Source organism: Dipteris shenzhenensis, chromosome 19 (genome assembly GCF_047967505.1).
Source record: "Dipteris shenzhenensis isolate YYH24624 ecotype China chromosome 19, Dip_SZ_1.0, whole genome shotgun sequence".
In the NCBI taxonomy this organism is placed as follows: Eukaryota; Viridiplantae; Streptophyta; class Polypodiopsida; order Gleicheniales; family Dipteridaceae; genus Dipteris; species Dipteris shenzhenensis.
This window is the reverse complement of record NC_141614.1, coordinates 5,983,751-5,998,147: the sequence shown is the minus strand read 5'-3', so window position 1 is coordinate 5,998,147 and position 14,397 is coordinate 5,983,751. Positions and strand designations below refer to the sequence as shown.

The 14,397-nt window shown below is 40.3% G+C and overlaps 1 protein-coding gene across 1 annotated transcript; it reads right to left on the bottom strand.

The window, feature by feature from the left end:
* Positions 1 to 13,019: 13,019 nt before the first annotated feature.
* LOC147889978 (uncharacterized) lies at positions 13,020 to 14,397 on the bottom strand. Its single transcript, XM_087390864.1, has one exon. The coding sequence runs from the start codon at positions 14,310 to 14,312 to the stop codon at positions 13,893 to 13,895; it is 420 nt and encodes a 139-aa protein (XP_087246990.1). The 5' UTR covers positions 14,313 to 14,397; the 3' UTR covers positions 13,020 to 13,892.

Genomic DNA, 14,397 nt, shown 5'->3' with positions numbered 1-14,397 from the left:
CAATTCCTCATGAGAGACATCATGGGGGTCTGCTACATTAGCCACTTCATCATCGTCACATAATTCAATTATCATGCTGAGTTTGGCTGAGCTGACATTCTTCATTTTGCACACATCTCGGTGCTCAGGTGTCCATTTCTCTCCACACCTAAAGCATAAATTTGCCTTCTTCCTACTGTCCATTATGGCTCTGGAATGTTGTTTAACTTCTGATTTGTCAAAACCAGCACTAGGTTTGACACCTATCTTTGCATCCCTGGGCCTGTATGGCTTTGCATATGGCATCTTACTTCCAGAAACCGTTGGATATCGTGGGAAAGGAGCAGCTGCTGGTTTCTTATCAATCCAATCAGCAGAATTTGTCTTCCTGTCAGCATCATAAGCAGTACCATAGAAGCTATGTGACACATGCTTGTACTTGCCAGCATATTTTGGCTCAAACACCTCAGCAAGCTGGGCTGCTCGCTCAATGGTTAGAGGATTGTGAGCTCTCACATCAGCAGCTAGAGAGGGATTTAAGCCTTGTATAAAACGCAGCAACTTCCCTTTCTCAGAAATATCCTATACAAACAAAAAAAGTCTCCAAAAACGCTGCAAGTACTCCTGGACCGTACCTGTCTGTGATAGTGCATAGAATTCAGCAAGATACTGTTCAAGGATCAGGGCCGAGACGAAGGTCGTGACCATAAGCTCCTTGAACTATTTCCAGGTGGTAGGCTTCTGAGGTAACTCTCGCATGTAACACCACCATGTATGTGCATAATCCTGTAAATGCATGCCAGCAAAAATGATCCTCTCCTCATCATTCTTAGGGTAGAAGCGGAAATAATCTTCCAGCTTCGTGAGCCACTCCTCCAACTCATTGGGAGTGCGAGTGCCACCCTTAAACTTATGCACAGAGATTTTATCTTTCACATCTTTAGTGTCCAAGATGGTGGCAGATTGCTCAAGTCCACAGAGGACATCTTGCTTGAGTCTGCTTTTTAGCCTATCAGGGTTGTAGGTCTTTTTTGATGCAGGGATCAGATTCAGAGTGGTTCCTAGACCCAGACCCTTGGCTACTCTCCACCGGGTCTTGGAGGCTCTGGCTCTATGGGGGAGTTCCCATCAGGTATTTACAGTGGGACCCCGAAGAGTGGGAGTGGATTGACGCAGGGCATTGAGAGAAGAGCATCCCCTTATTTCGTTACACGGTCAGTAATGCCAGGAGATTTCGGCTCAGTAGTAGAGGTTGGAGACCTCCAGAGTTCCTCATTGGGAGACTTTTGGTATTACTGCAGATTAGCAGAGGTGCTTCTAGAGGAGGCTCTGGAAATCCCACAAGAATAGAAAGATCACTATCTTCTTTTGGCTTTCTATCCATGGAGGGATTGCAGTGAACCTTTGGAGGTCCAGGTTCGGAGCCGACCCTACATGCCCTCGGTGCCTTTTTGCTTCAGAGTCTATTCAGCATTGCTTATGGGATTGCAGATAGGCAAGGTTGATTTGGATGGGCGTAGCCAGGATTTTCAGTCACTTTGCCCATTCCCCACTTTTTATGACATGGGGCTCGGTGGCTTGGCTTTCTCTTACAGGACCTCAGGTTTTCTATGAGGGAGTTGACTCCTCTCGGGCCATTTCGGTTCGACGTCATCGGATTGAGTCCTGTTCATTGGATGTGGTACCACACCTTCCTTTTACAGCTGTACATGCCTCTGTGGATACTTCTTGGGAGATTCTAGCGAGCATAGCAGCCTGGCATATCTAGAGAGCTAGATGCACAGAGGCTATATGGGTACTCAGGTTCATCCCACGCACACATTGGCTAGTATCTGGACAGACATCGTACAGACTTTGATGGCCGTATGGACAGGTATGCAAGGGGACTCCCGTGCAGCCTCAGCTAGGAGGGCTTCTTTCTTCAGGGAATGGAAGGATTCTCCTTTCTTCTCTGAAACTACTATAGGGTTGAGATGGCACTTTCAGCCTCAGCCTTGGTTGTTTTCCACCTTATTCTGAGGGATTTTTATTTATCCTCATGATTTCATGATGTATTCCGCTTTGAGCTTGCTCTCGTGGGTTTTTTTCTTTAAAAAAATCTATTTAAACTTATTCATGATTTTCAATGACTTTATTCCCTCTTTAATTCATTTTCTTTTTTTAATTTATTGTTAAAATACAAATTTTTTTATTTTTAGAACTTTGAGTTCCCTTAAATACTTATTGTCATGTATCAAGTAATTTCACGTTCCTCAATCCCCTTTTTTTTTATTATTAAATTATTTAATTAATGTAATAGAAGAAAAAGATGTGCTTTCCAAGGGTGAGGACTACCCCCCTTGGTGGTCTAAAAAAGATGTTCTTAAGGGTGAGTGCTACCCCCCTTATTTGTGAGAAAAGTTTGGGTGTGGATTACCCCCCCTTTTTTTGTTGAAAGCCTATGTGTTCTTGGTTTGGTGTCATAAAACCCCTCTTATTTTTTGCTATAAATTGTGATGATTACTTTAGGATCCTATTGGATGTCTTGGTCTTTGGTATAAGTGATAACAAGCTGGGGTGCACATTCATTACCTAGGTGTCTTCCCTCACAAATCTATGATGTTCTAACACCTAGGTTTGTTTACTGGGACTACCTAACGAATTCGACACTTTTGTTCTAATTCATTGCTTAAGTTTGCAAACTCAATATAATGAAAAATTCTATTGCCAATCCTCTTGCCCAGGTCCTTAAAATTTTCTTTGCCTACAACATTATTGTCAAAAGTTACTTCAACTTAGTTTTAAAAAAAAATTTAGATCCATGTCTCATATGTAACTCTTTATAATTATCCAAATGATTGAATTAATTGTATGGTTCATTTATTGATGGGGCTATTAAATCTAAACACACATGTTGATCTCCTAACTAGCCTTTGGTTGGGCTAGTACCACACAATTAATTCATCATTGTAGGTTAAATTTAAGCATGGTTAACTGTCATTGGTAAAATTTTGAGTCCCTTGCCTTTAGTTACTAATGTTTACCTTTTGTGTGCAAAAACATTGGTTCAGCAAATTTGGCTCTATAGCCCACCATACAAGGTTTTAATAAAGATTCCCCCTCTCCATTTTTTTCATTGTGCCACTTCTTCTTGGCCTTTAACCTTATGAGCGTGTCTTTTACATGCTTAATCCCCCCATTGAGACCCCCTTAATTTTGATGGTTTAGAAGCTATAATTTTACATTTATTTTTGGAGTTAATATAATTTCTCCCCGCTCGCTAATACCCTCTTTTATCCAAACTAGGTTTGACTAATTTTCCTATGCTCTTTGGTCTCCTATCTAACTAATTCTCCTACCTAACTATCCCCCTAGTTAACTAAATCCCCTTGTCTTATTTACTACCACTACTCTATAACTAGGTAATTTAGTCCTTTAGTCCCACCCACCTTTTAATTATAAAACCCTTACCTTACCTACCAACCTAGGCTCTACCCATACCCAAATTCATTCCCAACCCTATCACAACCTTCTACCCCTCTAAACCTCTTTCCACCACCTTGCTTGCAGTAGCTATGTGCCTTTTTTCTTTTTTCTTCATTTACACATGCATATATGCTCACACACACATAGACATGCACCCATGCACACAACTTACAAAGAAACACACACTTATTTACATTGACACTCACACACGCATATATGCTCACCCACACACATAGACATGCACTCATGCACACAACTTACAAACAAACACACACTTATATACACCAACACTCACACACCTACAAACTCACACAACACGCTTACACATGTTAGCTTTAACCCCTAACCACTTCAACCTCCCTATAACTCTTCCTTCTTTCCCTTAAACTTGCTTATACACAATTCTTTCTCTCCCTTAAATACACACACACACACACACAAAATCATGCACACCTTCTACTTGCTTACTTGAAACCATTCCTTACTTCTAGTACACATAATCAAGAACCCCCCCCCTCCTCACCCCCCCCACTTCACACTCTCTTGTAACGGCCACTCACCACACATGCAAGTGGGTACACCTTGCTCCCATTTATGGTCTTCTCTTCTCTGGTTCTCCTCTTCACCCGCACCTTTTATTGTCTTGACCCTATGTCATCGTGCATTTTTCCTCCTCTCTTCTTGATCACGCTCTCCCTTGGGCAGCTATGGCCTTCACCAACTACGAGCTCCTATCAACTCCCGGCAAGGTTGCCTTGGCTGCCAACTTTACTATCCGCTTCTCAAGTTTTTCTCACCTTTTCCTTGCTCTCCCTTACCTTTCGGTTGGCTACTTTCCCTCCAATATTTTTTGTGCATATCCCTCATAGGTGGTTGACTCCCCAACTCATCTACTTGCTTTTATTTACTGCATGCCTCCCTCTTGATATACAACTTTTTAGAGCTCATGTATTATGCAATCTATCAGTTGGATCTTATTGGTTTAATTCCTTTCACGTAGATCTTTTAGTGCCACTTTTTCCCTTGCGAACTGCTTCCCCTTGTCTTTATGTGATATCTCATCATCTTGTCTCCCTCCCGCTTTCGTTGTTCAATCTCACTTGGAAGGTTTCTTCAACTTGGCTTATAGTGCAGTACTAGGCTTGCTCCTCTACTTTTCAATGATGTAATTGTGTAGCAGTTTCACTATAGGTCTACTCGGTCACCTCTCCTTGCTCTTAGCACTCTGCCTTCATTGTTGCGGGCTCCTTATGGCTCCAAGGTTGGCTGCCCATGTGGCTTCACTCCTAGCTGCTTGCAAAGCCCAAAGCTCTCTAGTGTGGCTACTCTGGCTTAATAGTTTCCACTTCTTCACTTGGTCTTGGCTCTACTCTTGGCACAACTTGGTGTTGGCTCCTCGTTATCGATGAAAGTAACATGGCTCTTGTGGGCGACATTTCACAAACACATTTGCTTGTGTTTGTGAGTAACACGTACTTTGTAGATTTTTAGCCCTTTCACCTTGGTCCTTTGGTCCGTCAACCATAGAGTTGACTGACCTTTCTATTTTTAGTTTCTTTTTATGACCTTGGTTGTTGTTTAATTCCTTTTAGTTTATATATTTTACTTTCACTTGTTGGTGTAGATACGCTCTTCGGCTCTCTTAGAAAATTTGAAATCTTTATTTCTATCTAACTCAATTACATTTTAGAATGCTTTTTATCCCTTTAATTTCTTATAAGCTTTCATTGGGTCTATAGTAACATGCTTTATTCCTTTATAAGTTTATATAGTATATGCTTATATATACTTATATTTATTTGGTGCCCCCTAGTTCTTGGGCTCTCTTTGGTTCATTATGTGTGTGTGTGTGTGTGTGTGTGTGTGTGTGTGTGTGTGTGTATGTATGTATAGATAATTACTTTTTTTGCTCTATTTTCTTACTTCCTTTTCAATGTTGTTTTCCTCTCTTGATTTTTATGTTCTCTTTCTAGATTAGAGTAATTTGTCTCTTTTTATTAACATTTTTTCATAATATGGTTATGTGGCCTTCCTTTTTAATGTCCTTTTCTTTAGTTAATTAACATTTATTTATTTTGGCATTTATACAATCTAGCGAATATATACATATATATAATTAAACATTTTTTCCTTAATGTGGTTATGTGGCTTTCCTTTTTATTTTCCTTTTCTTCAGTTAAACGTATATAACACTTAGTTAACTCTTTCTTTTAAAAATTTTTCATTTTTTCTTGTTTATTTTCCCTTTAAAGAATGTTTTTTCTGATGGATTCCTCTCAATTTTTTTGGGTAGACTTACTCATTTTCTAAAGTGTTTCATTTAGTTGTTGACTAACTTTTATGTTTGTCTTTTATTTTTAAATTTTCTTTATTCATAGACTTAGGCAAGAATTGATAAGCTGTCCACCATTTTTTCCTTAAATCATGGGAGTAGAGTACCCCCCTTCATCCTCTCCTTTAATGGTGTTTACAAAACATTGAGATATTTTTATTTCTCACAAACGTGTGAACTACCCCACTTTTTGTTAATTTAATTTTGGAATGTATAAAGTTTTCCTAAAAAAAAAGGGGGTGGATCATCCCTTGATTCGATTCATTGGTTTTCCCTTATGGGTATGGGATCCATTCGATTTAATTTTTTTTGCTCTTAGAATCTGTCTGTTGGTCTATGTCTCTTTGGTATAAGCGATAACAAGTTGGGGAACACAGGCATTACCTATCTTCCACATGATGCCAATTTTGTTTTAACAAATGGTTTTCAGTGGATGGTGACAGGTAAGTGGACCTGACCTCGAAGCCTGGACTACCTGATGGATTCGACGTGTTATACTAATTCTTTGCTTAAGTTTGCAAGCTCAATATAAAGAAAAATTATATTGCTAATCCTCTTGCTTTCCTTGCCAATTTTTTGGATTTCAATATTGTCAAAGGTCACTTCAATTTAGTTTTCCTATTTTTTTCAATTCATTGCTTTTTATAATTATCCAACTGATTGAATTAATTATATGGTTCATTTATTGATGGGATTATTAAATCTAAACACACACATTGATCTCCCAACTAGCCTTTGGTTAGGCTAGTACCATACAATTAATTCAAAATCATAGGATAATTTTCACTTTTTTCACTTATCATAGAGATCCCAATTTTTTTTGGCATTCACTATTAGGTGGGGAGTAAGTTCCACATGGTGGGCTTACTCCCACCATGTGGTCTTACCTCTAGATTGTGGGTGGGCCACACAGACACACACACACACACATATTATTTTTGCTTAATAATTTCTCTCTCTCTCTCTCTCTCTCTCTCTCTCTCTCTCTCTCTCACACACACACACACACACACACACACACACACGTCTTGGACACATTGATTACTTTTTGGCTCTCTTTCATGCATGTATGCATGCATGCACACACGCATGCATGCATGTGCGCGCGCGCACACACACACACACACAAAATTTTAGCTTATTGAAATGTTTCTTACACATGTACACATTCTTCCCCCCATGACCCGGGGAGAGGATAAGAGAGAGGGACTCAGAGGGAACAAATTGAGGGATGGACTCAAAGGGGGGAGACAGAGAAGGAGAGAAATGGGCTAAGAGGGGAAGAGGGAGAGGCTTGAGAGGGAGGGGCTAAGGGTGAGGGGGGGATAGGCTAAGAGGGGTGAGGCTAAGAAGGGAATGACTGATTGAGTAGGGAGAGAGGGTTGAACCTACTATCAAAACTCAAATCTAAAGTTAATGGTGACGCCTTCATGGATGTGAAACTTGTATTGTTAAAATCCAAACTTGAAGCTATTAAATGAATCTTCTTGAAGCTATTAAAGGAATCTTCTTGAAGCTAAACCTTGCTAGTATTAGAACTTGAAAGGGAGACTTGGAGCAATGAGAATTTAACCTTGTAGCTAGTATGAAACTAAATTTTAGGAGTGAAGGAAAATGGCAAAATGGAGGAAAGAGAGGTGGCAACCTTGAGGGCAACAAGATTGCACATTTTCTAGGCATTGAATATCAGCAAGGAATTTTTTATTTGTAGTTGCTAAAATCATTGATATAAGTAGGAAAAATTGAGCTTGGTTGAAGTCACTATTATAGCAAGCTACCACAGGTGAAGTATGGAGGGAGGTAAGGGGGCCCAGGTGTTAGGGGAGGGTTCAAAGGAAGGAGCTAGGGGAGTAGAGAGAGAGGGAGAGCATGATGGCAAGAAGGCTCTATCTCACACTCTCAAATTTTTAGAGTTGTGTGTGTTTTTGAGTTATGAAATTAACCTTGGGTTGATATTCTTTAAAATATATTGGTGTGTGCAAATCAACCCAGGTTGATTTACGATTGCAAGACGTGGATGTATGTTTTTGGAGTTTTGCAATTGACTCAATATTGATTTGCAAATGAAGATGTAGATGTGTATGCTTAAGAGATTTTAGAGTTTTAAAATTGGGCCAAGGTTGATTTGCAATTAAAATATGGATGTAGGGTTTCAATTTTAAATTTGACCTAGACTGGATTTTGAATTAAAATCTGTGGGTGTGTCTAAATGTGTTTTTCTAGAGATTTATAATTGACCCAAGGTCAATTTACACCTGAAAGATGTGGGTGTGTGTAGATGTGTATTCTTCAAGATTTGAAATTGAGCAAAGCATTTCAAAGGTGTGCATGTGCATGTGCATGTGTGTGTGTGCACGAATGCGCGCGCACGTGTGCGCGTATGTGTATGAATGTTGATCCCTTGTTCTTTCATAGATATTGAGAAATTCATATCCAGGGCAATGGAATGCCTTTGGCACACTAAAACGGATCATAAGGTAGTTCGTCTTATTGAAGCACAACTGTGTTTGTTCGTCTAAGATGCATGGGGGTTTAAATATCTTAAATATTCATACTCATGTGTTAGCTTGCAAGGCTACACTTTTGCTTACTTTCCTAGAGCAACATCAGCCTTGTACTCTTATGATCTCTTGTATGTTTTCTTCTCTTCATACTTATGCTTTTAGAGAGTGGATTCCAGCTCGATTCCAGCTCTGTTAGATATTATCTTTGGGCATTTGAATGTTACTATTCCTAGCCATTTGTTCTCTACTCGCCTCCCTCGGGATGGCAGTCTCTATTGGAGCATGTGCATTTGTCCAGCCATACCCCAGATCCTGGAAATACCCTTCATCTATAGAGTATTCATTATCTAGTAGGGTATTTGATCTGCCATTGGCTCATCTTTAGCCTAGGAAGGCCTACTTTCTGCATTGCTTGGGTATCTCCATAGTGGCTGATGTGGTGGATGACAAGGGCCTTACTCTTTCTTTTCCACAAGCCAAGACATGTTTCTCTTTGGGTATGCATCATAGACCTATTTGGCATATTCTCACTTACATGTTGCTTCCTTTCCTCCATCGTGCCCATTATCCTCGTATTGCTTTTGGCATCCAATTTTGGTTGTTTGGGAGATATACCACCAGCCCTGACTACACGGGTTTTTTAGTTGGTATCGGTATTAAGCTTTATGGGCACTATATCATGCACGTACTTCTCGGCTCTATGGACATTTTGATGTGGATGTTTATCATTTTTTCCATTCCTCCATGCTTTGTTCTCTACAGGATGCATGGGAGACCTTTCAACGATCCAACTCTAGACGTGTTTTTAGCTCCTTTGTATTGGTTGTTCTTTACTGGAATAAATTTTATTGTTTTTAGTTGTCAGTTTTTTCTTTTGAGTAGCAGTTGTTCCACACTAGAATAGCTATGAATGTAAATGTTTTTTACTACAAAATGTATTTACAAAGCCAAAAAAATGTGTGTGTGTGTGTGTGTGTGTGTGTGTGTTATGTGCGTGTGTGCATGTGTGTGTGCACATGTGCATGCATGTGTGTGTGTGTGGGTGTGTTTGTGCATCCAAACGTGTGTGTGTGTGTCTCATGAGCATGTTTATGCATGCACATGTGAGCCGAGGTGCATGTGCACATGCATGTGTGCGTTCGTGCACGTGTGTGTGTGTGTGCACGTACACACATACACATGCATGCACACGCATGCACATGGGCACGTGCACTAGCTTTTAGGTTTTTGAAAGTGACCCAAGATCAATTTTCCATTAAATCATATGGGTCTGTGTTTTTTGAGTTTTGATATTGGCCCAAGTTTGATATCCGATTCGAGTTTGTCTTTCTGGAGTGTTGAAATCAACCCAAGCTGATTTGCATTTCAGAGATGTAGGTGTCTGTTTTTGGAGTTTTGAAATCAACCCAATTGTAGTTTGTAATTCACAAAATTATGGGTCAAGGATGTGGTGTGTGTTTTTGGAGATCTAATTGAAATATGTAGGTGTGTATTTTTAGAGTTTCTAAATCAACCCAAGGTTGATTTGCAATTTCAAGATATGGATGTGAGTTTTGAAATTACAACAGTTTTGACCCGAGGCCGATTTGCAATTGAAAGATGTGGGTGTCTTTAATTTTTGAAATTGGCCCAAGGTTGATTCGCAATTGAAATATACGTCTCTGTGTTTTGGGAATCTTGAAATCTACCTAAGGTCGATTTGCTTTTGAGATATGTGGGTGTTTGAGTGTGTGTTTAGAGTTTTGAAATTGACCCAAGGTTCAGTTACAATTAAAAGGTCTCAAAATGTGAATGGATCCATGTTGGAGACTATATAAATCTTTGCGATAGAGGCTCACTATGTTGTTTCGAGAGTATCTACCCATGAGAACAATAAGATGCTTCATTTGTAGAAGACTATTGAATTGTGAAAAGAATGTTGATCTAGGAGCATTCATAAACCTGATCTTAAGTCAAAGATAAGAAATCTGAGATGCCTCTATGAGGCTTATGCTTGATTTACTCAATCCGTAATATTCCCTCTATAAGCCATCCTTCCCCATCAAGTTTTGTAAAACCCGTGTGGGTCTTGGTGGTTAAGGCTCTGGTTCGTGTCGTTGTGTGTGTGTGTTCGATCCTTTGTGGTCGACGTCGGATGAGTCAGAATTGGCTCCTTGGCATTGTTGGTACAACGGAAAAAAACTTTCTCTCTCCCTCTCTCAAAACAACCTATTTTGTAGCACGATGTATGATCCAAGTCATTATGGAATAACCAGATGTAGAAGATCAAAGCTTGTAATAAGGTCAGAATAAAGACGTGCTGGCTTAAAATTAGACTAGATGTTGATATAAAAAATATAGCAAAAGATTTTCTTTTATTTGTTCAATTTATATGTTAGTTTGATTGGCTGCAATGAATTAGGAGGTGGTTTCAATGATGATCCTAAATGAAACTACACTTTGAGTAGATTAAGACTTAGATATGAGCTAACCAATATGTAGAGCATGAGCTATTGTGCAAATTTCCTTTTTTAATTATACCTCAAAATTCTTTATGGACCAAAGTTATGGCAATTTGAAGATATTTCAAACTTTGTTCAATAAAAGTGCTTTAAAAAATGCTGTGGCAAGCATAGGTGATCTACCATTATGTTTGCATGTGCTGCAAAAGGTGTGCTTGTGTAGCACATCGTATGATGTGTGGAATTGCCCCACTACACCACAAAAGTGGTGTTTGATCGATTTGCTTCCTTGACCATCACTTGCACTATATGCATCCATGAAAAAGAGTAAATCGCATGTTCTGAAATGATATCCAGTACCCAATCAGTGAGATGAAGAAAAAGCCTATATCACGTTTGTAGCATCCTCATCCTCCAAATATGATGCAAAAATGTGCAAGAAAGAATGCTCATTAACTCCATCCTTGCCTTATACACTGTGAAGAACTTCCTCACATGGGTTTCTACATCCTTATGTTGTTGACCTTTGGACTTACTATTTTCAAGTGAACTTTGTTCGGTAGCTCTAGAAGTAGTCCTCTCTCTATTGAATTAAGGATGGCCATTGTGGATATAAAACCATCACCATCACCATCGCCATCACCACTTTGCACTGAAGTCAGTAGTTATAGGAACGATAGAGGAACCTCGTACAAAAACCATGGTTGAAACAAAGGGGGCATGTTGCACTACAGTGGAAGTCATTACTGATGTCGATGGAAAAGACACAACTATAGATGCGAGGGTCGTTAGAAAGGACATTGTGCAAAAAAGTAATAAAAAGAGTAGGATTGGTGCCAAAGTAAAAAATCATGCAAAAAATGTTGAAAATGACATAGAATGAAACTAAGGTATCAGAGAGACGTGTGGTGTTAGGATTTGATGTGCTAAGAGAATAAAAGACTAGAATTGTCGACATAGCATTGAGCACAAAGATCATACATTTACTAAAGCTACCACTGCTCGTGACAAAGCGTCTATTGAGAAAGACATGGCCAACATGGATGTCGAAATGAGATTTTTAGATTAGTCTCAATCTTCACAAAATTTAGAAGAAGCTTCCTTCTTTACTCTCTCACTTATTCCTCTAGCTTAGTACCATAATTTGGATCTACCTTTAATGAACTCTATGACTTTGGCTACCTCTTTAGATAGGTTGAATTCATGCACGACCTGTAGACTTCACATGTTTTGACTCACATACCGCTTCTTGTAATTTGCCTCAACCATAAGAAGCATCTTTTCTCAATAGAAAAATGTCCATTGCAATTGTTAGAAAAGTTTGAGGCAAGGGCTCATTCTCTTCCAAAAGGCCAAAGGCCATTTAAGTGAGGAGTTGCGTATGTTGTTGGACTATCATGTGCAAATAGATATGATCGTGCAAATAGAAAACAAGGTGAACAAGAGTGCTCACAAGAGGTTGATGCACATGTTCTCGAAACAAAGCATTAAATGGACAATACACACGTGAAACGCAAATGGAGGAGATCAACAATGCGAGCCAACCATCAAGGTACAATCTTTACAAAGATTGGGTACAAGTTCTCACACGTCTCATGCAAAGAGGTCCTCCCCAAATCCCCGTACAAGTTCTCCTAGGTGAGCTTGTAACTCTCATCTCCTTGCCTATTGCAATTTCCTGCCTTCTCTCCCCTCTCTATGAATGATGTTCTCCTTTTCTCCATTTAGAGTCCTTTAACAACTTCCTTTGGCTACTAGAATCTCCCCTAACTCCCATTGGTGGCTACACACTCTCCCCACCAATCATTGCTCCATCCTCCTCCTCAATGACTCGTCAAGTTGCTCTTGGGGGTTTTCCATCTTTCACGCAATGCTCTAACCAATGCACGTGTGACTTCTTTGATGACCCTTTAGACATGCTTTGCTCCTATGCATACACCGTATCGAGGCCCCACCACACCATGCCAATGCTTCAGCCTTTGGCCTAAGTCTCCTCAATAGGAGGAACTTGATTGCCTTCTCAAACAATGGGGAAGCACATAGCCATCCCCCACCTGTTCGAGTGGGGATCTTTGGGAGGCTCGATCACTTTTAGGTCCTCAAGGGACAATTCCCAAGGGCAAATGCCACTCAACTAGAGGGGAAGGGCGTAACCAATTTCACCCACAAGCAAGCACGAAACTTTAGCCCCCCCTAAACAAATTATTGAAATAGAAACTATCCTAGAAGCAAACCAAGGAGCCATCAAATGTTATATGACTCAATGACAAGATGAAGATTGCAACCGAGCAGCTGAATAAATTGATAATGCTCAGCTCTAGAAGTAAATTGCAAACGCCAAGCATGGTGCATAAATTACATCAAATATACCTAGATGAATCCAGGAACATTCCCAAACTCATCCTTTAAAAACACAACATAGTGCAGTTTCAATCTCATGATAGTCACAAGGTTGAAAACCATAAACTCCATCATGCATAGCAGGGACTAGCTACTATGACATCCCCACTGACGTCATAAATTACATCAAAGACGGTAGTGTCCCAACAAAGAATAAGAAGCTCATCCAAATAATTTGTTTTTGAGCTAGAGTGTGGCAAGGCTACAGGCAAGGAAGCCTCTTTAAAAAACAGCTGCAATCTGGGCAGGCCTGGCCGTCTAATTTTCAACTACAAACAATATGAGTAAGACTTCCATGCAACAGTCCAAGTGCAGCACTCAATAGAAGAGAGTAGAAAATTGTTCTGGATGTGGAGGTGGTTCTCATTCATCTTTGCATTGCATGTGTGTGCATCAACACCATCAGTGCAACAGCCTGAGCAGAACTGAATTGAGAGGACAAAGAACAAATGTGCTTGGAGCCCTTCACTTGAATGCATTTCTGCTGAGACGCCATCAGTGCAACTAGAATGAGCAGAGATGAATTGAGAAAATGAAGAACAATTCTACTTGTGACTCATTTTTGAGACTCGATCGTATCTCTTCGAGCCTTGAGGTATAACTGAATTGAAAAGACGAAGAATTGGGAAGATATTTTCCGTTTATGTTTGATACTCGGTTGCCTAGACATCACCGTGACTGCAAAAGCCCGCAAGAATACTAGCCTGAGAAGAACTGCATATTGGTGGACGTGCTGTCCTTGGACCTTCGAGTCTTTGCACCACCTGCTTTTCATATCTCGATGACCACGAGCTTGCCATTGGGAGACTTCGGAGGTGGCCGATCCCAAAGAATGCCGATCCCATGCCCGAAGCCATACCCTATGCCAACTCCACACCCAAATCCAATCCCAAAGACTACTCTGAGATTGTTCCACGGCCAAGCTCCCACGCCTGCACCGCCCATCAATGCCACACCTATCCCTGCTCCGCACCCAATACCTGCACCCCCGCCAGGACCCAAATTGACCTTCTTGCGGCTTCTGTCACGATCTTGAAAACGAATCCAGGGAGCCCTCTTGTCTGATCTTTTCTGCTTGACCTCCTCCCAAAACTTGGCCACAGGAAACATCTTGTTGCCGTCAGAGTCTGTGCTGGACAGCGACCCAGGAGCCAGAACACCAGGTAACGGAAAAGTGCCCCCGTTTTCCATGTCCACTTGTTATGAGAGAAGACACATGCGTCCGATCTACTTTGTCTCCGACCCTATACTAATCATCTACTCAGCTGCTGGCAAA

What these genes read in the sequence shown, in the direction of transcription:
- LOC147889978 (XM_087390864.1), bottom strand. Translation starts at nt 14,312, where the DNA reads ATGGAAAACGGGGGCACTTTTCCGTTACCTGGTGTTCTGGCTCCTGGG.